Source organism: Ambystoma mexicanum, chromosome 4p (assembly GCF_040938575.1).
Source record: "Ambystoma mexicanum isolate Mex_15411 chromosome 4p, UKY_AmexF1_1, whole genome shotgun sequence".
Lineage (NCBI taxonomy): Eukaryota > Metazoa > Chordata > Amphibia > Caudata > Ambystomatidae > Ambystoma > Ambystoma mexicanum.
In genome coordinates this window covers 272,172,688-272,195,571 of record NC_090927.1, presented here as the reverse complement: position 1 = coordinate 272,195,571, position 22,884 = coordinate 272,172,688, and the positions used below count along the sequence as shown (strand labels likewise).

General features: G+C 47.7%; 1 protein-coding gene across 3 annotated transcripts in view; it reads left to right on the top strand.

Annotated features, from left to right (window-relative positions):
* ENPP5 (ectonucleotide pyrophosphatase/phosphodiesterase family member 5) overlaps positions 1–22,884 on the top strand; it is a 370,444-nt gene that overhangs the window by 149,208 nt on the left and 198,352 nt on the right. For all 3 annotated transcript variants that reach the window (XM_069605801.1, XM_069605802.1, XM_069605803.1), the window contains one exon: positions 7,459–8,330. In XM_069605801.1, the coding sequence (XP_069461902.1) occupies positions 7,502–8,330 (829 nt within the window). In that variant the 5' untranslated portion in view covers positions 7,459–7,501. The remainder of the gene's footprint in view (positions 1–7,458; positions 8,331–22,884) is intronic.

Sequence of the window (22,884 nt, the reverse complement as noted above, 5' to 3'; positions counted from 1 at the left end):
TAGAGTATGGTAGACCTTCTGTTCCAGAGGAACTCCTGTCACAAGAGTCTTGAACAAAAAAACCTACAGGACTCCTTACATGAGGCAAGTGGCATTGACACTTTCCCTGAAGTTGAATTTGATAAGGCAAATCCAGGGGATCATGCTGAAGGTAACTATATAGACTACTCATGACTAGAGTTATGGAATACATGTGCTGGTCCAGGCCTGATGACTTAACAGGCATACTAGATAAAACTAGATAAAAGGACCGCAGGAAGACCCTATTGCCCCTTTTCATAAGGCTCTTCAGAGGAGGGGATCTTCCAACTGGGAAACACCAGAGGTTGTCCCAGCAGTCAATGAGAGGCTAACAGCAAATGCAGAGCTTCATCTTCTGACCCTCTGTACCTGTCAAACATCCAACTCCAGAAAGCCTGGTAGTACAGGCAGCAACCTCTTCTGGCAAACAAAATGCTTATCCCACAATACCACAAGATAGGGATGACAAATATGATGGCATGGCCAAGTAGGTTTTCTCGGCTGGTAGTATGGCGGTAAAGTTTGCTAATATGATGTGCATGCTGGCAAGGTTTAACCACACCCTAGGGACTGTATTTCAATAGCGGCTGACCACATCCCCAAAGGGGAGGAACGAGACAAGTTTCTTGAAAATTGTCAAGGATGGGAAAGACGCTATGTGCATATCCTTCCAGACCGGTCTCTACTCTGACAGCATCAGCAGAGCCATGGCGGCTAGTACGGTAATCCACAGATTTGCATGCTTGCGGAAGTCAGGATTTGCCCAGTCCAGACTTCTCAACATGCCCTTTGGCGGCACACATCTGTTTGGGAACAAAGCTGATGAAAGTTTGGAGAAGTTGCAAACTTCCAAGGTGGCAGCAAAATCCCTTGGAGCTGCAATAAGGCAAACTGGAGGGGTAGGTCCTTTTGCTATTATTCTGCATTCGGAAAAGGCCGAGGACACTGCCAGCTCAAAGAGGTCGGAGGCGATTGCACAGCTACTATGGCACATACCTATTCAGACACATTAGTTGACTTAATTATCAACCATCTTTTCAGTTCAATTCCTGCTTTAAGGGCTAGAGGAATTGTCCTGAATTTGGATACTATAGGTTTGGCACCCGCCTTTTTTCTTATTTGGTGCATAAATCCCATAACTCCTGTATCATTTCTGAAAACCTCTGGATGGCAAGTAGCAATGTCCTCGGAACCTTCCATGATCTTCCCTCCATGTTCTACCACTCACCAATACCCGATCCAGGTTTGAGGGTTCAAGTTTGATTGCCAAACCAGCCTGTGCATCCCACAACAGTACACCCCATCCTTTTTGTGACATGCACAAGGCCACCAGCCTTGTATTCCTTGAATTGGAGCGTAGGTTCAAACTTTCCTATGATTGCTATTGGCTATTACCGTCTCTTGAAGTATATAACAATTTAATTTGGGCTTTCGTGTCTCCACGTTGAATGTGTAGTTTGCCCCACTGTCCATTGGACATAATCCACCTCAACCCCATCAATTATTCACAGCTGAATAGGGCTTGGTTCTTTTAGGAGTAGCACTGACAGCGCTTGCAGTATAAACCTCCTCACCTTCTGCATTTGTGGAGTCACAAAATTCATTCTATCCTCTTACTGATGTAATTTCATGAATGTTCTTGCTGTTAGTCCACTGTTTGCAGCATCTCGGCAACAGACCTTTTCTTCTAGTCTCTGCAAGTAATGTGCACTGTGAAGCACTCCTTGTCATTTGCAAATGCTCTGAGCTGCCATACCGAAAGCATCTTTTTGATCCAGTTTTCTTTGCTTCCACTCTATTTCTCCAGAAAACGTGCAGTTTCAGGTCTTTTCTGGACTTTTCTCCCATTGACCTGGTTGCCTCTGTGTTGATTTCCTTAATGCAGCTTTCAGTATATTCAACTTTTGGTATTTTAATTGCTCTTTCTAAGGATAAATCACCCACTCCCCAGATCAGTTGATTCCCCAAGATGCTCTTTCGGACGATGTCCAAAGTGTCATTTGATTCCCAGCCCATGCAAAGCAGTAACAAACTCGATCATCTCACTTTACTGCTGTTTTCATTTTGCAAAGTAGTACCGGGCAAGAATTTTGTTTTTCTTGACAGTAAAATGTTTGTTCGAAGGATAATATCCAATACATTGAGACCCACTCCTTAGATTGATGGGTGGTTGATTGCATGGCCTTCATGACCCAAATAGCTTAATAGTGCATCTTTTCGTCATGTGCAAAGTCTGAGCCGTTTACTTTATATGTTCTTTAGGTAACACTCCTTCCAATGTACCCATTTAGCAGGAGATTCCCCTGCTGAATACAATAGGGCAGGTTCAGGAATATTGGCCATTGCCGCCACAATCCAAGGTCGTGCAATTTACGTAAAGTTCTTGTATTACAGGTGCCACACTATTTATTACAGTGTGCATTTCATGGCGCATGTACCATGCCTCATCTCACAATGTGATCTAATCGTATTTCAGTTCTTCTTCTGTATTGATGGCATTTCTTGTTGCAAAGCAACCAGCATATCATCTCCGTGACGCTGCTGAAGGTAAACGCTTCCGGTTGCTCGGCAGCCTGCATTGCTAGTTCTGTGTGCCTCATCTGCCGTCACCTTGCATGTGCTTATTGTGACTAATTGCACGGTTGTCTCTTCTCCCCAGGGGGTGGGGGGGCAGCATTTCCTTGGGAGGCTAGCAAGGTGAGCCTGATGCCTACCTAGGGGTAGAGGCAAGAAGAAATATCTGGTGATGGAAAAGTGATGGAGGTGATGCTGGTCACTCGCCTGTCTAGGGTTGACAATACTGTGAGGAAGAAGAAAGTCTTATTGATAGAGAAAACTTGACAGAAAGGAAAAGATGACTATAACCCTCCGCTGGGGGGGGGGGGCGCAACCAAGTGTAATGAGAAGGAACATTGGGCAGAGAGTGAAGCCCAGTAAATGCAAACCGCTTTCTTGTGAGCCCGCAGCGAAACTGTGAAGTCATGCATGCTTAGGGAACCAACTAGCTGGTGTGTAAGTGAAGCACAGAGCTGGAAGCAGGAGAGAACAGAGGGATAGAACCTCCCTAAATAGCAAAGCAGTCATGAGTGGTGGTGTGACCCTGGAGGGGTGGACTGTGCGTCTGGCAAATGTGCAGAGACCGCTGCAACCTTGGCACTGCGGAACGGACGCCAAGGAAATGAAAGGCTTGAAAGAATACAGAAGCCGTCCTAACAAGAGGAAGAGTATTTCCCTTCCTGCGAACAGGCCCGGTGACGCAAAACCCCAGAAGAATAGGCAACTGGGACGGTAGGAGACTCGGAAGGGATTACCAAGATAACACGTACAAGAATCCTGCTCGTCCCAATAATATTGATGTGAGGAACATCACTGACAGATCATGCTCATTCCAGTGATCAAGAGAAGTCTAAACCTAGTGTGTCATTACTGGTCCAATCGCAAAAGTCTAATCCTAAAGAAGAGTTGTGACTGGCAAATACATATTTGTGACAGTGGAGATTATAAACTTACTGATGATCTTAGTTGGAAGAAACCTTTATACTTTGATACCAAGAGGAAGTGTCAAACTGAGAAGTTTGTCAAGAGTGTTTACTGGCCCAGCAAGAAGCGAAACTGGACAGTAAACCAAGAAAGTATAAAAAATGCCCTATACTGAGAGGGAGAGAAAAAGCCTCTTGGAAAGGAAAAGCCATGGGTTAATGCCAAGTGGGAAAGTTTGGAAACCCCTTTTTTGGAACTTTATAATCTGATTAAAGTAGTGACCAAGAACTACTTTAAGATTGACGATTAACGTAAATATTGCTGAGATGCAGAGTACAGGAGAAGGCTGGCCTTCTCCTGTACGTTCATTCTTTTTGTGGTAGGAACACAGCAAACTAGAGTTGGACAGAGGGCAGGCCTTATCTTGGAGACTCGCTGACGGCACCTAAGTTAGTTCTGGTTAGGTAGGGAAAACGCCTAGATAAGGGATAGCGTAGAGTTCTTTTATTTTCCCTTTTAATTTAAATAAAATCAGTAACATGGTTAAAACTCATCTGTCTTCCTTCAGACCCGCTACAGTATGCTTTGTCACTATGTTTGTGCCTGGTTTGGGAACATCCTAACTTCTGTAAACTTAGTAAGGGCCTTGAAGATACTGTTCTGCCGCTGCTATTGTCTCCTCACGTTTGTGGGCAGCAGTCTCTCCCATTGCTTCACCTCCAGTAAAGTTCTGCTCGCATGGAATATCTGTGTTTGCCATGACTGGGCTGTCTTTCGTCTGAGAGTACCCTCGAAGCCAGGGTTTATAAGTGTAGTCTGGGTGGGTAACAACTTCAGTATTTCACAAACTGCAGCCCCAGCACAACAATCTCACCATCTGCCTTCATCGCCAACTGTCTCCTTCAGCCTAGAATATACTGTACTCTAGAAATGTTGTCCCTCGTTCCCATTATGCAATGCTTATTGCAGAAAATGTATCCAGGTCAATGGAAAAGTATGCTTATACATGAGGGCACATTATATTTCATGTAGTACGTTACCTACTATGACTTAGTGTGGAACAAAGCACAAGGGAGAGCAAGGCAAGGTTTGCAAGTACTACCCCCATTTGAGTACTACAACTGGGCCAAGCAGAGCCTCAGTCAGACAGCAAAGACAGGTAGAACGTATATTGTATACCTTCTGTTTCTACTTTGGCAACATGAGCCAATGACCGGCTATACTCTTGATCATGAGCCTAAGCATCCAAGCAACAATAATTGTCCAAGCAAACTCCAAAACCATCCCCTGTAAGGAAAGTACATAGATGATTCAGACCTGAGATATATAGATTCTACACTCTGGTTATTAAAAAGCAGGAGTGAAAACGCTGCGGACAAGCAAGCGGGAATAAAGCTGTAGATGAGGTCTCAAATATGACTTTCACTCCACCCATTGTTAAGTACCAAGAACATTCACACCGAGATATGCGACGTACGATGAGCAAATAAATCAGCAGAGAGCCGCACTAGGGCCCTGTCCAGTGCCAATCAGAAGAGCAATACCTATTGAAGCCCCAATAACCAGACCACCGTGGCAGTAAGGTTTCCATTGCGACAACCATACCAGCAAATGATAAGAAATGAAGATTGTTTAAACATTATCCCGGAACAAACTCAAAAGGCTTTATTGGAAGACTAATGATGACATCACAAGTACCCGGACAGATGACAAACGGCAACCAAAAGATGACACACAGAGGCGAAACGCCATAGATAAGGACATCAGACACAAAAGAAGAGATGATGTTGAAATATAAATAAACTTAACTGTAAAGCAGTATGAGAGTATTCAACCAGCGAACGCCTGTACATAGGCTTGTGTAACGCAAGAAGCTAAGAAAACGGTGCGGCTTGCTATGCTTAGTAGTAGAATAGAGCGGCAAGCGCCAACTATATATCTACCTCAATGAAGTACATTATAGAAGTGCAATCCACTCTATATAAAAGCAGAATTAACTCGGGTTACTAAGGGTCAAACAGAACAGGATTCTTATTCCAGCTAAAACGAGGAGAGACGGCAGAATCAAAACTCAGCAAGGAGCAGGCCATGCTTAGGAAATCTAGGTCAAACCAAGAGAGGGAGGCGAACAGTAACTTCGGAGAATCGAAACTTCAGAGCAACCTGCCCCGTGAAGGTCGAGATAAGGGGGCCCAGGCAGGTGGCGGCCGAGAACAAGAATTAAATGCACAAATAGAAGGGAAACGAGGCCGCTTCACGGTGTACCAACGTCTGTCGCCCAAAGCAGGAGATACCATAACTTTTCCTGACAAGAAGCTACAGTTTCGAGGCCAGCCTCAGCCAATTTATTAACACATAGCCCTAAAGTACTTATTAATGGAAGGGAGGCAGGGTGAATATTGGGACATACTGCATCTGGGTGACAGTTCTGCATGCTGCTAATTAAAGTGGAGATTTATGCTTAGGGTTGTAGACAGCCCAATCACAGTGGGCCAAAAAAATCTAATGTCCTATAGATAGTAGAACCAATGAGACGTCGTACCTTTAGTGGCGTTTTGCATAGTAAGAGTAGAGGGAAGGGCATAGACGCCCACCCGATAAGTTATCCAATCCTCACACTCCATTACCATATACAGATATAACACCTATACTTAAGTTACCTTTTCCAACCAATAGAATTGCATGACAAACCTTTGAGTGTTACATGTCAATGATGACAAATTTTTACTATAACTATTGTTTGAATGAAGATGTTTGGGAGTTGAAGCGAGACGGACCAGCACATCATTGTTGATCTCCATGTTTCCCTGTTTCTTGTACTTGTCATTAAACGGACTCCCCTTTGCCAATCCATTTGAGTTGTCCTTATTGATTGGTGTTGGAGTACGAGAATCCCGCACCCCATCCACCTCGAGGTGCAGCTATCTTGTCGTAAAGTACTTGAGGGTGAGCTCTGATTATATGAGCCGGTCAGAGGTCACTCCCCCTCTTGTACAAAGCGCTGAAAACACAAAATGATTACTTTTAAAATATACTTTTGAGTAGTGTAGCAACCAGATGATTTGTCTCTTAACCTCTCATAGTGCAAATTGCCATCTGCAATTTGGACTTATTACACTATTGCTTCATGCAACTATTTTTCAGTACTTGTGTTGCCACTAGAAGAACCTGAAATCACATTATTCATATAGCTATTTGTGGTTGTTAGCGGCCCACCACCCACACAGATTTATATATTTTATTTTTCACAGTCGGGAACAAATGGGTCTATTTAGATCTTTCGTTTCCAGCTATTTTACGGACACATTATCACATAAATCTACGATTCATTAAACTGAAGAGATTTGGCCTGTTCGTTGGTCTACTTGTTCAGGTGTTTCAGTTGCTAACATGTTTCTTTGTTAGTTGGAAAATTAGGACCTTGGTGAGTTAGCCCTACAATCTTCTTCCAATTGTTCGATATGTGTGTGTATCCTACTGCCTCTTGCAAGAAGTCTTTTCCTATGGATAAAGAAGGTAAAGGTTGGCGCTCCCTGCCCCCATTCTTAATCTTAAACACTTGCTGTTGCTTTCTTTCAGCAGTGTTTTTCAGTTAAGACTTGGGAAGGATCTCACCTTATGTTGCTGATTAATTGCAGGTTGCTTTTCCACAGCTACTGCTGATTCTGTAATCCTTTGACCATGGGTAATGAGGACGGTGGGGGGTGAGTGTGGGACAATATGCAGGGGGGAGAGCTAATCCAAATGTCTCAATGATGGTGCAGGTACCGATTTACATGCCCCGACGTTGACTGAAGAAGCAGAATCTTGCCCTCATGGCACAGAACTGACAGCAGACCCCCCGGTGGTACTATTATTTTCTTTATAAATTGTAATGCTACCCTGTTAGTATGCATTAATTGTGCCTGAGATATATTATGTAACCAAGACTATATTTTTCTTTTTTTCTCTTATTAGGCGTTTAAGAATTTTCCATTTGGATGAACATCACCACACAATAATGGCTCTCAGACTGCACATGCTATTTTTCACAATCTGCATACTCCTCTTGTCTAACACCTTTAGCCTTCAAGAAAACAAAGACAAGGTTTTATTGGTCTCATTTGATGGATTTCGTTGGGATTACATCTTCAGAGTTCCAACACCTAATTTTCATTATGTCATTGAGAATGGGGTGTACGTTAAACAGCTTACCAACATATTTCTTTCCAAAACCTATCCTAATCATTACACGCTAGTCACAGGTCTTTTCAGTGAGAGTCATGGTGTGGTTGCCAATGAAATGTACGATCCGGTACTGGACAAAACATTTTCTATGACTAACCTGGACATCTACCAGCCAGAGTTTTGGGAGGAAGCCACCCCGATATGGCTCACCAACCAAGATAAAGGACACAAAAGTGGAGCAGCCATGTGGCCTGGAACAGATGTTGAAATCCATGGGGCCAGACCCTTTTTTCATATGCCATACAATGAGTCCATTCCATTTGAATATCGAGTTGAGAAGCTAATTGAATGGTTTACAAGTGAAGAGCCGATAAACCTTGGCCTTCTCTATTGGGAGGAGCCTGATGAGACTGGTCATGTTTTAGGCCCCAGTAACCCACTTATGAATGAAATCATTGCAGACATTGACAGAAAAGTAGGCTATCTTGTAACCGCGTTGAAGAAAGCTAAATTGTGGGACGTGTTGAATGTTATTATCACAAGCGATCATGGAATGACGGAGTGCTCTTTGGATAGGACAATTGAACTTGATAAATACGTGGACCGAAATCTTTACACAATGGTCGACCATTCTCCTGTAATTGCTATCAACCCTAAACAAGGTAAGAAGGTTGGTGTTAGCATGCTTTTGGGAATAGGTGGTTATAAATATTATGTTGGCTAAAGCCTGCACACACAAAACGTATTCCACTTTCAAGTGAACTTTAATCTTTTTGTTTTTGTCTGGCTTGCTGACACGTTTCTTTAGTTTCATTTTAAATTCTATGAAACATGGGTTGGAGGGAAATTATGTTCCAACAAGAAAGAAGTCCAGATAACGTACAGACTGCCTGAAAAAACTGATTGGAAATATATGGGGGTTGCATTAGACACCACCCAACAGAGGCATTGCTATATTCGCCCATCAACAGGTGTTGCATGCCATCTATACACAATTCTAGTCTTTGCAGTGACCTTTAATTTTAGCTTTTTTGAATGGAAGAAATGCTAAACTTGTTTCTGATGCTTGTTAATTTGCTTAGAATCACATGCTGTGCATATGGTCCAACATCCAGTGGTAACTGTGGAGTATTGCATCTTGTCTTTCGGGGAACCGAAAGGGGACGTCGGCATAGGCATGTCTGAAACACTATCCGTAGCGTAACGTGTGTAGTACCCAAAATCCCTCACGCCCCGAGGTCCCTCAGATTTTTTTCCACCCAGATAACTGGTCGCCCTATAGCGGAGCTCTTCATGAGACATTGTTTATCTTACCGAATTGTTGGTTTATTCCCCGTTCACTTCGCCCATCTTCGACAAAGACTACGGGGGAATCGTCTACGGCTGTGGGTTCCGCGCCTAAGATCCGGCGTTCGGACTTCCACGTGGTCGGGCCTTCTGGCCGGCCTACACAGTCGGGAGAGTGGGCTCGGGGTTTGCCATACTGTTAGTATGTCTTTCCTCTTTTCCACTGCTTTCCTTTTTGGTCTGGTCACCCTTCCCTTCTGCTATGGAAAGGACTCCATTTAGATTCTGCCCTGTGTGTAGGGTCAGATATCCGTGGAAAGACGAACACACGTCGTGTAACCCTCGTCTCCCCCTAGAGCAAGATGAAAAGCGGTGTTCGGCGTGTAAACTCCTTAAACCTAAAACCCTTAAGGAGTTGACCAAACGTACAACGCGGACCTTATAGACCTTGAGGCGGACTATTCTAGGGCCGCCACGCCCGTCCCCGACCCTAGACCTGCTACAGGGACCACACCCGGTGACAGGGGTGTACATTCGCACCGCACAAAGTACACAACCCAAGCGCCCTCCTCAACGACTTTGTCGAAGAAAGCCAAAGCGCCAACGGGTCAGCCGGAAACTTCAGCGGCGCCCACGGATCGGTCTGATTCGAATCCTTCCTCGCATCCGCTGCAGCGCATGACGACTGGGCATAACAAACATAACAAGGGCGCTACTCCCCAAACTAATTGCGCCGGAGTTTCAGAACAAGAAACCTCGACGGATTCCAAGGTTTCCAAGGCCCATACAGGCCTGAAAACTACGAGTAGGCCTCTACCCGAGAAGCCATCCGCTGGCCCTTCTGGAGCCGCGGAGGACATTTTCACTGCTGACACATCATCCGAGGCGTTGTCTCCCGAAGATTCGGTGACTATCCGTAAGAGCATTAATAGGATTACTACGGCGGTGTGCCTGGTACCGGTTCCGCCCACAGTTAACCGAAAGGTTTTCCACGGATTGGGAAGACAATCCCGTAGACTCTTACGAAGAAAGCCAGGTACCCCTCTCAAGCACCCTGAGAAGATCCTCTCAACGCCTTATGACGGAGAACTGTTATGCTGGAAATGCATTGGAGGGACAGGGCCTCCGTATCCTTGTCCTTTACTGCTTTTTATCGTGTGTTCTGTCGTGTTTTCCGCGCAGTACTGCTTTTTATCGTGTGTTCTGTCGTGTTTTCCGCACAGGAGTTCATGTGGGACTCCTGGTGGTGCAGCTCTTTCTTTTGGTTTGGTGAACGGACCCGTGGGATACCCTTATGGCACCCATGGGTGGGGGTACAACCCTTTGCCCCTAGTGTATGTTTTTGGGCGCCTGTGGGTGGCCCACAGAGCAGGGTATGGGCTGGTGGCAGCTCCATGCTGAAATTGACAGGTGTGCGGAGTATCCTCCATTTTGGGATACCCCGGCCCTGCAAATGGGATCCGTTGATTCCTGATGGAAAACGAGATGGCCCCTGCGGCTTCTTGCTTTCTATTACCCATTACCTTGTTTTCCCAAAGTCCTGGGAAGCCCTGACTGTCCCTTCCCCCTCACTGGCTGTTGGATGGAAGTTCCAAATATGGTGGTGTTGTGAAGGCCCAGTCAGACTAGCTGGAGCCTTCCCGGTGATGTATGTTGTAGGTACCTCCTGTGGGTGGGACCTGGGTGAATAGAGTGTGTGACGAACATGCATTCTGTGTTGTGGGTGTCTAGTATCTGGTGGTTGACACAATGACTGAGACAACCCTACCCGAAACCGGTATGAATGCAGCTTGGAGTGTTGAATGGGTCGGTACTTGGCCCAATACACAACTTGTTGTGAGTGTCTGGAGAGAAGTGAATGGCCTGAATACCTCATGTGCCTGATTGGCTGCCTGCCTGCATGAATGCCCGTAGTCGTGATTGGATGCTTGAGTGTGACCCAGCGGAATGGATGGGAGATCAACAGTATATCTGGGGACCTCTCACTGCTAGGAATCGTGTTCAGAAGCTGAAGTCAACTACAACGAGTAACTGGATTAACTGACGCTTGACCTTGAAGCCCTGCTGGACGAGAAGAATTGCTGTTGCTCTCCTTCACAATCTGAAAGCTGCTGTGCCTCCAAGGACTGACCCAGAGAGGACCTGGTAAGGCGCCCTCTTCCCGAGCTACGAGGGACCATCGTGCACAGCTGATCTTTGCCAACGCTCCCTGGTAGACAGACCTTTGACGGGCTGCCGACCCGATACGGGGACTGCTGCGCAACTCCAAGGAGAAGCACTCAGACTCTTGTCCGCCACTGTCGACGACCGGAGCCCCCATGCTCCCGTTTGCCTATGAACTTCCATTGATCATCGGATGCTCTTGCCTGCATAGTCCTCCGCTTGTCTCCCGCTGGAGAAGGCCCGACCGTCGACGCGGCGAGGAGCATCCACCGGTGGGTTTCCCGCCACCTAAAGACCACAGACGCCGACGACTCGACGCCCCTGCTGGGCCACAGTTCTTCATCATCTCTTTGCGGACCAGAACTATCGTCACTGAAGTGCCCCGCACGCCTCCTCCTTGCAGGACCCAACGCTCTGTCGTCGATGTGCACCGCTAGGAGAGAAGCTGTCACTTCCCTGCCGTAGTTCACCCTGTTCACCGTCGGACGTTCGACCTGTGGCTCCCGCCTGAAAGGGAGGCACTCAAGAAGGATCGGTCGACGCATCGTTGGAGAACTCTACTCCACCAGGTACATTGGGGGGGTAAAACCTTAATAGGAAGAAGTAAGACTATCGGACAATATATGGACTGGGCTTGTGCTATATATCTTTATTTACAGGTTGCCCAGGTGGGGGGGGGAGATCTCCACACAGAACTGTGCCTAGTGGTAGGGGTCAGCATTCTGCCTATTGTTTCAACCATCTTGCGTTCCTTCCTATCTCTATTGCTGGTTTACTCGTTATTGATCTGTGTGACATTTTAACCGTACAGTTGATGCACTTTAATGAGATTTGATAACATAAGTGGTACCACTCTAGACGTGTATATATTTATCATTATTGACTTCCAAGTACAAAGTGTGTTATTGTGATTGTGTACATACCTTTGAATATTAATTATATAAAGAATGTGTTTTCAGTAATACAGTGTGTGCACATTCCTTTGTGGGAGTCCGGGGACTACACTGTACTTAAGAACTAGCCTGCATCACCTCCTGAGAAGCTAGGCCTTGATTGCTCGTCCATTGCTACCGTAATAGAGAATCTTGGCTGGGGTCTGCTGTGCCTCTCCTCTACCATATAGAGAGCGGAAGTACAGACACCCCCTACCAGTCTTTACACTGGTGGCAGCGGTGGGATGCTTATGGTTTTAAGACTCAGTGTACTTACAAAATATCCACACTTTATTAGATTAAGGTTTGGGTGTGTACAAAATAACTGCATTACAAGCAATGGAGTCTATTGCAAATGGTAAATTGACTCGGATGAGCTTAGAGGCTCTCCAGAGTGCTTGTGAAGCCAGGGAGTTAGACTTTGTGGATAAGTCTAGGGCTGAGCTGATAGCTGCCCTGGTGGACTACAGACCGATGGTGAAACTCTTGATGAGGGGGGGGGATGCAACCAATGAGGACTCTGCCCCTGGGGTTTCTACTGAATCTGTTTCTGGGAATGCCGCCATTCCTGCTGCCTCTGTTCCGAACCCCAGCAATTCCTTGGAACTTGAGTTATTAAGGATGAAATTGGCCTTGGAATATCGCAAGTTGGAAATAGATGCTGAGCTTAAGAAAGAGGAGCTGGCTCAACAGGTTGAACTCGAATAGGGATCTTGAACTCAAAGACAAGGACACTGAATGTCAGAGAATCCATCTAGAGAAAGCTTGAGTGGAGACTTCAGCGAAACCCAGTGAGAATGTCGGGTCCCCAGCCACTAAATTTATGAAGGATTTGGTTGGTGTGTTTTCGGGGGGTTCTGATATCCTCCAATGGATTGAAGCATTTGAAATGGCTTGTGCAATTCATGATGTTGACAAGAGATTGGGCTAAGTGTTTGCTAAGCAGAGTGCCTCAAACTGGATATGACTGTATTCTGAAGCTGAGTGTGGAAGAACGGGGTCAGAATGAGTGTATGAAATCTGCTTTGATTGCCTAGTTTGGCAAGACACCTACCCAATACCTTAAAAGGTTCAGGGATTTTAAGAAAAGAGAGAATGTGCTTGGGTCGACTGGGTGAGTGCTGCGCACATGAATATGATGGGGTGGATTGATGGTTACCAGGTGAAAACTTTTGTTGAATTGTCCCACCTGTTTTTTGAGCATTTTTCTGAAGCCTGTTCACCGGAGCAGCGTCAGTATGTTGCTGACCAGAACATTTTGGATCCCTTTAAGCTGGCTAGGTTGGCTGACAAGTGGGTCTCCCACCGGGTGTCCCCTAAGGACTCCAGAGGGAAGGACAAAGAAAAAGAAAAGGGGGCCTCTCAGAAAGCTGAGGAGTCCCAAAAGCAGTCAGTTGAATAAACCTAAACCCTCCTCTCCTAAGACCCAAAAATCCAGTGTGGATAAGTCCTCTTTGGGTGGGAATAAGAGTAGTGGTCCACCAACCAAAGCAGGCTCCCGGTGGTTCCAGTACCGTACCCCGCACTCCCGGCACCTGTTGGGACTGTGGGGCTCTGGATCACAAAAGTGGTGACTCCAAGTGTAAAGGTAAGGCACTCGGAGTACAGGCTGTCAGCCTGACCTACCCTTACCCCATGTCTGAGGTGGAGGCCACTGTCCTCCCCTCCTCTAAGATTTCCTTAGTGTCCTTTGGGGCCTGGGACCAGTACGCAGAAGTACTGGCGACTATCCCACAGAACACCCGTAGATTTTTGAGAAGTGTCCTCCTGAATGGCCAGCCTTCTACTGGTTTGAGAGACACTGGGGCAAGCATGACAGTGGTGGACAGGACCATGCTCAAACCAGAGGACTATGAGGATGCTCCTCTGAGAACCACCAGGTTAGCTGGCGGGCCTCCCAAATTATCGCCTGTAGCCCGAGTCACACTCGTAATTGGAAACAAGACAGCAAAGCTTCCTGTCCTGGTTCAGGACAACGTCCCTGCTAACTTTCTGTTGGGTAACGATCTAGTCGAGTTGGGATTGATCGCGGATGGTCTTCCCATGACTGCTGCTGCGGTCACTAGGTCACAGGTGACACCGGGTCTGGCAGTGAGTCGGGTACCCAAGCCGAAGTCACGGCCTAAGGCACGACGAAGGAAGAGCCAGAAGGCCACCTCTGTGGAGGGAGCCCCGTCTCTTCCTGCTGTTCCTACAGCACCCATTGAGATCCATGCCCCGGACGGGCTGGGTCCAGTGGCAAACCCCGTCTCTTCTCCTGTGGGAGAAGAGCCAGAAGACTCTCCTGTGGGAGAGGTTCTCAACCTGGAGGATCATCCCGATCTTCAATGCTTGTTAGCTGAAGGGGGACCCTCCCGGGCAGACTTCTGCAAAGGGCAGAGAGTGTCCCTCTCTCGAGGGTCTGAGGAAATGGGCCCTGTCCCAGGCACAAGGCGAAGTGCCTAGGACTTTCCGGATTTATTGGGAGGGTGAGCTCCTTGTTAGTGAGCCAACTAAGCCTGAACCTGGTGCCCTCAAGAGGTTGATGGTACCCCAGGTTTACAGGCCCTTCCTACTGCAGTTGGCGCATGAGGTGCCCTTGGCTGGTCATCTTGGTACCAGGAAGACTAAGCAGAGGCTCTCTGCCCATTTCTACTGGCCTCGGATGGGAGTAGAAGTGGAGTCCCACTGCAGGACCTGCCCAACTTGTGAGTTGTCTGGCAAGACTGGAGGCAGTGTCATTGCCCCACTGCAGCCATTGCCAGTGGTTGGCACACCGTTTGAGAGGGTGGGCATCGACATCGTCGGTCCCCTTGACCCTCCCACGTCAGGTGGACATCGGTTCATCATGGTTTTGGTAGATCATGCCACCAGGTACCCTGAGGCTATACCCCTTCGGACTGTTAACGCCAAGGTGGTTGCCTGGGCCCTCCTGGGCATTTTCACCCGAGTTGGATTCCCCAAGGAGGTTGTCTCTGACTGAGGATCCAACTTCAAGTCTAGTTACATGAAAACCATGTGAAAAGAGTGCGGGGTAACCTACAAGTTCTCCACTTCTTACCACCATCAGACCAATGGTCTGGTTGAGAGGTTTAATAAAACTCTCAAGGGCATGCTAGGTGCTTTGGAAGAGCCTCTAAGGAGGAAATGGGATCTCCTCCTGCCATGCCTGCTGTTTGCTTATAGAGAGGTACCTCAAGAGGGTGTTGATTTCAGCCCCTTTGAGTTGCTCTTTGGACATCCTGTGAGGGGGCCCCTCGCCTTGATCAGAGAAGGCTTGGAAGCTGCCCCTCCCGGTCCCGCCAAGCAAGTGGGGGACTATGTGTTAGGCCTCAGACGGAGGATGACACAGATGATGGGACAAGCAACGGCGAATCTCAAGGCCAGCCAGGAATTGAACAAATACTGGCATGACCTTAAAGAATCGCAAGTGGAGTGGACTCCGGGACAGGAGGTCCTCGTGATGGAGCCTACCAATCCTCGGGCATTGGCAGAGAAATGGACTGGACCCTTCCGGATAGTCTCCAAGATGGGCGAGTTCAATTATCTGGTTGACATGGGAATCCCAGGGGTACCCCCTCAGGTATTCCATGTTAATAGGCTCAAGCCGTTCCACGGCGAACAGAAGTCTCATGTCTCTTGCTGGCTTCAGAGCGAGAAGAGGATGAGAGTGAGCCCCTTCCTGATTTGCTGCATAGCAACCCTCAGGATGGCTCAGTGGAGGGGATGCAGCTCTCTCCAGCTTTGACAACCGAGCAGCAGAGGGCCTGCAGGACTTTGCTCCAGCAGTATGCCTCTCTGTTTTCGCTGATGCCAGGCCTTACACTGTGGTGTAAGCACGAGATTGACACTGGTGACAGCGTGCCTGTCAAGAGCAGGAGCTACCGAATGTCAGATATGGTTAAGAACCACATCCAGGCTGAGGTCGCCAAGATGTTGTATCTGGGTGTTATTGAACCCTCAACCAGTTCCTGGTCCAGTCAAGTGGCCCTTGTCCCCAAGGCAAGTTCCCAGGCCGGTACCAAGGATTGGAGGTTCTGTGTGGACTACCGAGGAGTCCATGCCGTCACCAAAACTGACGTGCACCCACTGCCCCGGGCTGATGAGCTTGTGGACACCATAGGTGCTGCCAAATTTGTGAGCACTTTTGACCTCACCTCAGGCTATTGGCAAATAGCTCTGACGGACCATGCCAAGGAAAAGACGGTGTTCTCCACCCCAGAGGGACTCTACCAGTTTAGGGTCATGCCTTTTGGGTTAAAGAATGCCCCTGCCACCTTCCAGAGATTGGTCAATCATGCTCTGTGGGCTGGAAGCATTTTGTTTCGCTTATTTAGACGTTTCCAGCATCACAAGAACACGGTTCCTACTCAGCTAGGTCCATTTGGGTCATCCAAGTGGACCACGGAGAAATTCGAGGGGTGTATGGATCGGCTGGAGCAGTTTTTCAGGGCTTCTGATCAACCTCCGCTGAAAAAAGCTCGGGTAGACCCTAACCCTCAAACACAAGATGTCCAACACCTAGATGTCCAACACCAAGTTGACTATCAAGATGATGTCCAGATGGACATGTATGGAGACATCTATACAGAAGAAGAGGAGTTTTCTTTTCTGGACAACTATGGGGAAGATCAAGGAGCAACGGACAACTGGGAGGACACCCAGCAGGACGATCACAACTCTGATATCGTTTGCCTCGACTCTCCCCCATCCACCCCGATTCGACAAGCTTCCCCGGTGGATGATCAAATGGCTTTCAACAACATGTTGAAAAAAGCAGCAGAATTCTTTCAAATTGCCACGCTTGAAGCCTTGCCCGAACAGGATTTCGCGGAGGACATTATTAATGAAAAGCCTCCGGCAAGCCAGTCTATCCCTCTCTTGAGCTCTGTAAAGAGACGGCTGGACCCTTCCTTACACCCGCTCAGACTAGGGCTGTGAACCCAAGGGTCGAAACCTTTCCGACCCTCCCCCACAGACCCGCTTTATATCAAAGGACACGTAATCCCAGACTCGCTGGTGGTGACCAACACTCGCAAGAGAGCAGGGGATCCCCCTTGCCACAGGAGAAGAGTCCAAAAGGTTGTATGCCTTAGGTAAACGGGTTACGTTGGCGGCAGCCTATACTGTCCGGATTGCCAATAACACAATGTTACGTCGACGTGCAATGGAACCTACTCCGGGAAGGCCTTCAAGAGGTCCCGGAACCAACCAGAGCCAAGCTTCTCGCCATTGTCTCGGAGGGCAAACTTGCCAATCAGAATGTGGTAAAGAATACCCTGGACACCGCAGAGACAGGAGGCAGGTCTCTTGCGCAGGGACCTCTCCTAAAGAGGCACGCGTGGCTGTGCACGTCGGGCTTCAGGCCTGAGAACCAGGCATCCATTATCAGCAAACACATTGAAGAGGCCAACCTCTTCGGGTAGGCGGTAGACAATGCGTTGGAGACAGCCAAGAAGGAGCACGAGACTATTGTCGCTGCACCAAATTTCCCAGAAACCCTCTTCACAGAAGGGCAGTAATTCTCAACGGTCCTTTTGAGGACAGGCCTGCGCCCCTCAAAACAATTTCGGCACGGGCAACTTCAACTCAAGTCAACCGGCTGCAAGCCCCACTTACTACCCCCAGAGGGGTCAGACGCGCGTAAAGAATGGAGGCAGAGGCTCCAATTCCAGAGGAGCGTCAACTTCGGGTCAGAAATGACCAAGTCCAGGTCCCCTCCCATGTCTGCCCGGTCAGGGGGCGATTAACATCTTTCCTCAAGGCATGGGAGGGGATAACTTCAGACCAGTGGGTCTTAAAGACGATCGCCCACGGTTACTGCGTGGAATTCGCCCGACCTCCACAGTTCAGACCGCTGAAACATCGACGCCTTTCACCGGAACATCTGTGATCCTGATCCAAGAGGTGGAAGCGCTGCTGGGAAAAGACGCCATAGAAGCTGTCCCGATTCTTCAGGTAAACGAGGGTATCTATTCAGCGTACCTCCTTGTACCCAAAAAGGATCTCACCATGCGTCCTGTTCTAGACCTGCGCCCAAAGTTCATAAAGCCCCAGACGTTTTGCATGGTAACACTGCAAGAGGTGATCCCATTGCTAAAACAGGGGACTTCATGATAACATTGGATATGAAAGATGCATACTTTCATATTTCAATGCTGCCAGCGCACAGAAAATTCCTAAGGTTCGTGATTCAGGACAAACACTACCAGTTCAAGGTACTCCCCTTCGGCATAGCCTCGGCGCCAAGGGCGTTTACCAAGGTCGTGGCAGCGGCACACCTGCACAGACTTTCTATTCCAGTTTACCCTTACCTCGACGATTGGCTCATCACGGGGGACTCGTTCAACGTTTGTTTTTCAAACACCCAAAAGACAGTGGACCTACTGTTCAGCCTGGGATTTTCTATCAACGAAAAGAAATCCAGCTTAGTCCCCAGCCAAGTAAAACAGTTCCTGGGGGCTCTAATTCGTACGGAAGACTGTCTAGTCTTCCCTTCCAGCGAGAGGGTTCAGAACATGCTCTCTCAGGTTCCACAGTATGTAGCCAGTCGAGAGGTGACGGTACGCAAAGCTATGCGTTTGCTAGGAATGATGGCGTCATGCATATACTTGGTTCCCCACGCGCGGCTGCGCATGCGTCCCATGCGAGAGTGGCTCAACAGCCAGTGGTGTCAGGCCAGCGGACAATGGGAAGATCTGTTAGTTGTCTCGCCAGCCCTCGTTCTTTCTCTGCAGTGGTGGTCAAGGGAGAACCTCCGGGGAAAACCTTCACCACCCCTGCAGTGGAAGCCACTCTCACGACAGACGCATCTCTCACGGGGTGGAGGGTGGGGCTCACCTGCTTCAGCAGGCAGCGCAGGGAGTGTGGTCCCCTCAGGTAGCTTCCAACCATATAAACCTACTGGAGCTACTAGCAGTGTTCAAAGTATTGAAAGCCTTTCAGGAGCAACTGCAAGGGAAGACTGTGCTGGTCTTAACCGACACCGACAGCACAACAGCAATGTATTACCTGAACAAACAGGGGGGCACTCACTCTCCAGGGCTATCCAAGCTGTCCCAAAACATCTGGATATGGGCTCTCAAACACAAGATGTTCCTGATATCCCAACATGTTCCAGGGGAACTAAATCTTCTGGCAGACGTACTCAGTAGAGACTTTCCTCTGCCAGAAGAGTACGAATGGCGACTGCACGAAGACATTGTATCCAACGTCTTCGCAGAATGGGGGTTTCCAGAGATCGACCTGTTCGCTACTCAGAACGCCCAATGCCAAGATTACGCCTCCAGGTACCCCCAGAACCGATCCAAGGGGAACGGTCTCTAGATAACTTGGTCGGGGAAATTTGTCTACGCTTCCCCCCCCGCCCCCCAACTCCCCTTCTGAACAAGATAGTACACAAGATGAACCAGGAACCAGTCAACATGATTCTGGTGGCTCCCATGTGGGCCCGCCAACCCTGGTTCGCGAACCTGATGGAAATGTCCCTCTCCCCACCAGTCAAGCTGCCCTGCCCGTACAACATGTTGTCTCAGGACAGGGGGGAGACTCTGCACCCATGCCCACAAACTCTGAACCTAGCAGCCTGGCTCGTGAGGCCATAGTTTGGACATCTGCAACTCCCTCAGAGATGCATGGACATACTGAGCGAGGCAAGAAAGCCTAACACACGTTATTGCTATGCCAGCAAATGGAAACATTTTGTCATCTGGTGCAATTCCAAAGGCGTCAATCCCACTGATTGCTCGCCTACACACATTGTGTTATATCTAACCCATCTATTGGACTCTGGGTTAGTCTTCAATTCCTTAAAGGTTCACCTAGTGGCATTGTCAGCCTACACCACGTCACAGCAAAAGGTGTCGTGGTGGAAAATACCTGTGATTAAAGCCTTTATGGAAGGGGTTAAAAGAATTTATCTCACCATCACTCACCCAGCCCCTGGGTGGGATCTAAATGTGGTTTTAACTAGGCTCATGGGACCCCCTTTTGAGCCTATGCATAAAGCTAGTCTGAAAGACCTGACTTGCAAGACAGCCTTTCTAGTAGCTATCACTTCTATCAGAAGAGTTGGCGAACTACAGGCCCTCTCGGTTTTGGACCCCTTTGTTACAGTCCACAAAGACAAGGTATTTCTGCACACACATCCCAGATTTGCGCCGAAATTCATTTGGAAGTTCCATGTGAACCAGTCAATCGAACTACCCACGTTCTTCCAGACACCTACTAACATGGCCGAAAGAAGCCTTGGATGTGCGAAGGGCAGTCATGTTGTACATGGATAGAACCAAACCACTGAGGAAAACTAAACAATGTTTCAGTGGCAGCTGGTAGAGAAGGGGACCCTGTCTCTAAATCAGCAATATCAAGGTGGATTGTCAAATGCATCACATTGTTACACTCTTGCAAAGAGAGAACTGCCCTTCAAGCCTAGAGCACCTTCTACTCGAGGCACTGGGGTATCCATAGCATTCATTGCAAATGTTCCCCTAGAGTCCATTTGCAAAGCGGCAACATGGAGTTCTGTACACACCTTTACGAAACACTATTGCCTAGACACTCATCTAGGTCTGATTCTCAGGCGGGACAAGCAGTACTAAGACATCTTTTCTTCATGTACTCACTCACTATAGCCTTGTGGTCCCTCATGGCAGAAAAAATACAATCGGAGGGACCTCGGCGCGTGAGGGATTTTGGGTACTACACACGTCACGATAGGGATAGTGTTTCAGACACACCTATGCCGACGTGCCCTTTCGGTCCCCCGAAAGACAAGATGCAATACTCTGCGGTTACCACTGGATGTCGGACCACATGCACAGCATGTGAATCTAAGCAGATACAATCATCAGAAATGCTTTTACGGTAAGTAATGCATGTCATTCTAGTTCATACAGCGATTGGCTTTAACTGAAGCACTCTCCTTCTCCCAACTTGTTAGAATAGTTAGCACTTCGGAGTGGGACAGGAAACCAATGGTTGAATGCTCTTAATGTAGAATCTTCATCCAATTTCTCGTTTATGTTCATCCATTCTATTTAGAATGCCCAGCCTCCTCACTAACAAAGTTCACGCATGTGTCTTTTCATGGCTTATGTTCATGAGAACTTGCTCCTCATTCACAGAGATGGGCTTGTTGATCCTGGGCCTTTTTTTTTTTTTTTTTTTTTTTTTTTTGGTGCAGGGCCGTTTGGAGGGAGGGTATTTTTACTGCATTTGGAAAGCTGTGTATACTTCCCACACAGACCTGCTGATTGATTTGTGTGACTAGAGCATATCTTAAAGTTATGCTTGGTCCGCCAGTAACATTTTACAGTAGTGCCTGGTCATGATAGTGTCAACAACCTGTACCTGATTTGTGCTGGAATTGTACTGTGATCCCACATTAAGTTGTGCCAAGGTGTAAAGAGAATCGGTTAAAGAGAAGTCTAGTGTTCGCACTTTCAGAATTCACTCAAGATGCAATCAAACACCTTAGAAAGGACCCCTATTTGTTTACAGTTTAACAAAGGCACGTGTCATGGCGAGAGGTTGTATTAATTAGCCGTGGGACACCAGGGGGAGACACCTGCTCTGTTAGACAACTACTGGAGGTGGTACAAAGTGGAATACTCAGCCATCAAATCCCTCCCTGGCGAAGACTCATGATGTTCAACATGAGGGCAACCCAAGATCTGTGAAGGACGTAATAGATGTAATTCGACTGTTAGAACAATATCCGTGTCCCTAGTTGCAGCCTCCGCTCGCAGGAGCCATGGTTATTTGAACACTGGCAACAACCTGTTATGGGTAGAAACTGATGCACCTGCAAAACCATGGCGAGGGGGGCGGGGGGTCATAGGAAGATGAAGGCTATAATTGAGATTATTGATCCACAGCTCATATACTGGTAGTGAGCCAGCCTGGTAGATGAAGAGAATAAGAGATTTAAAGGAGTACACAAGCAGGGAGTTAATCCGAACATGGGCTGATCAGCAAAACCATTAGCCAACTAAAAACACTTTCTAAAAGAGAGTTGAAACCGAAGTAGAGATAATATAATTCTACCCTAACCAACTATTTAGCATTAGGAAATTCTTACCTCTGAGGAAACAAACACCCTAGAAGGAAAGGCATGAAATAGCTTGCTCATCACTTTGCAGGTGGCTGCCCCTCATCATCCGGCACAAAGACCCATCAGCCAAGCCACCCAACGCACTAAAAACACCTTGGCTGCATCCTCACCATGTCACCTCATTAGTATATCCACCCGTGAGGCGGATTCTTTCACTCTTACAAGGAGCGCTGTGTCATTTTAGCATTTTCACCCTGCGCACCCCGTTGGCAGCACTGCGAGCGTTGCTCTTGCTGCAGTAACCGCTTCCTGGAGGGGGCGGAGCTGAACTCCGACACGTGTTTGGTCACGTGACTTCAACCAGCACTGAAATCGCCGGCACAACTACCCTTGCGGCGTTAAGCCCTGGAGGCAGTAAGGGCTGGAGTCGCTGTTGTGCTGTTTGGCTGTGACCTGGGCAACTGGCACGAGCTAAGTTCTTGAGAAGCATTGTTTTTTGATAGCGCACAGTGCTGAATTATTTGCTTACTTTGAGAAGGTTGTTACATCACGTTTTAATTCTCTGACCCATCATTAGGAAAGGTGTTTGCTTTTTTTTGATATTTTGTAAAAGGTATTCTTATATTTGGTGTACCTCCTCTTTACAATGGCCAATGGCCTGCGAAGTGGGAGTTGCATTGAGGCAATAACTAATATTTTAGCATCTTCCAGCATTGACTCTACGGTATGCAAGGGTCGAACTTCATATCATGAAGTGCCATTAGTTGACATGGTAGATGACAATATACCTACTGTCCCTGT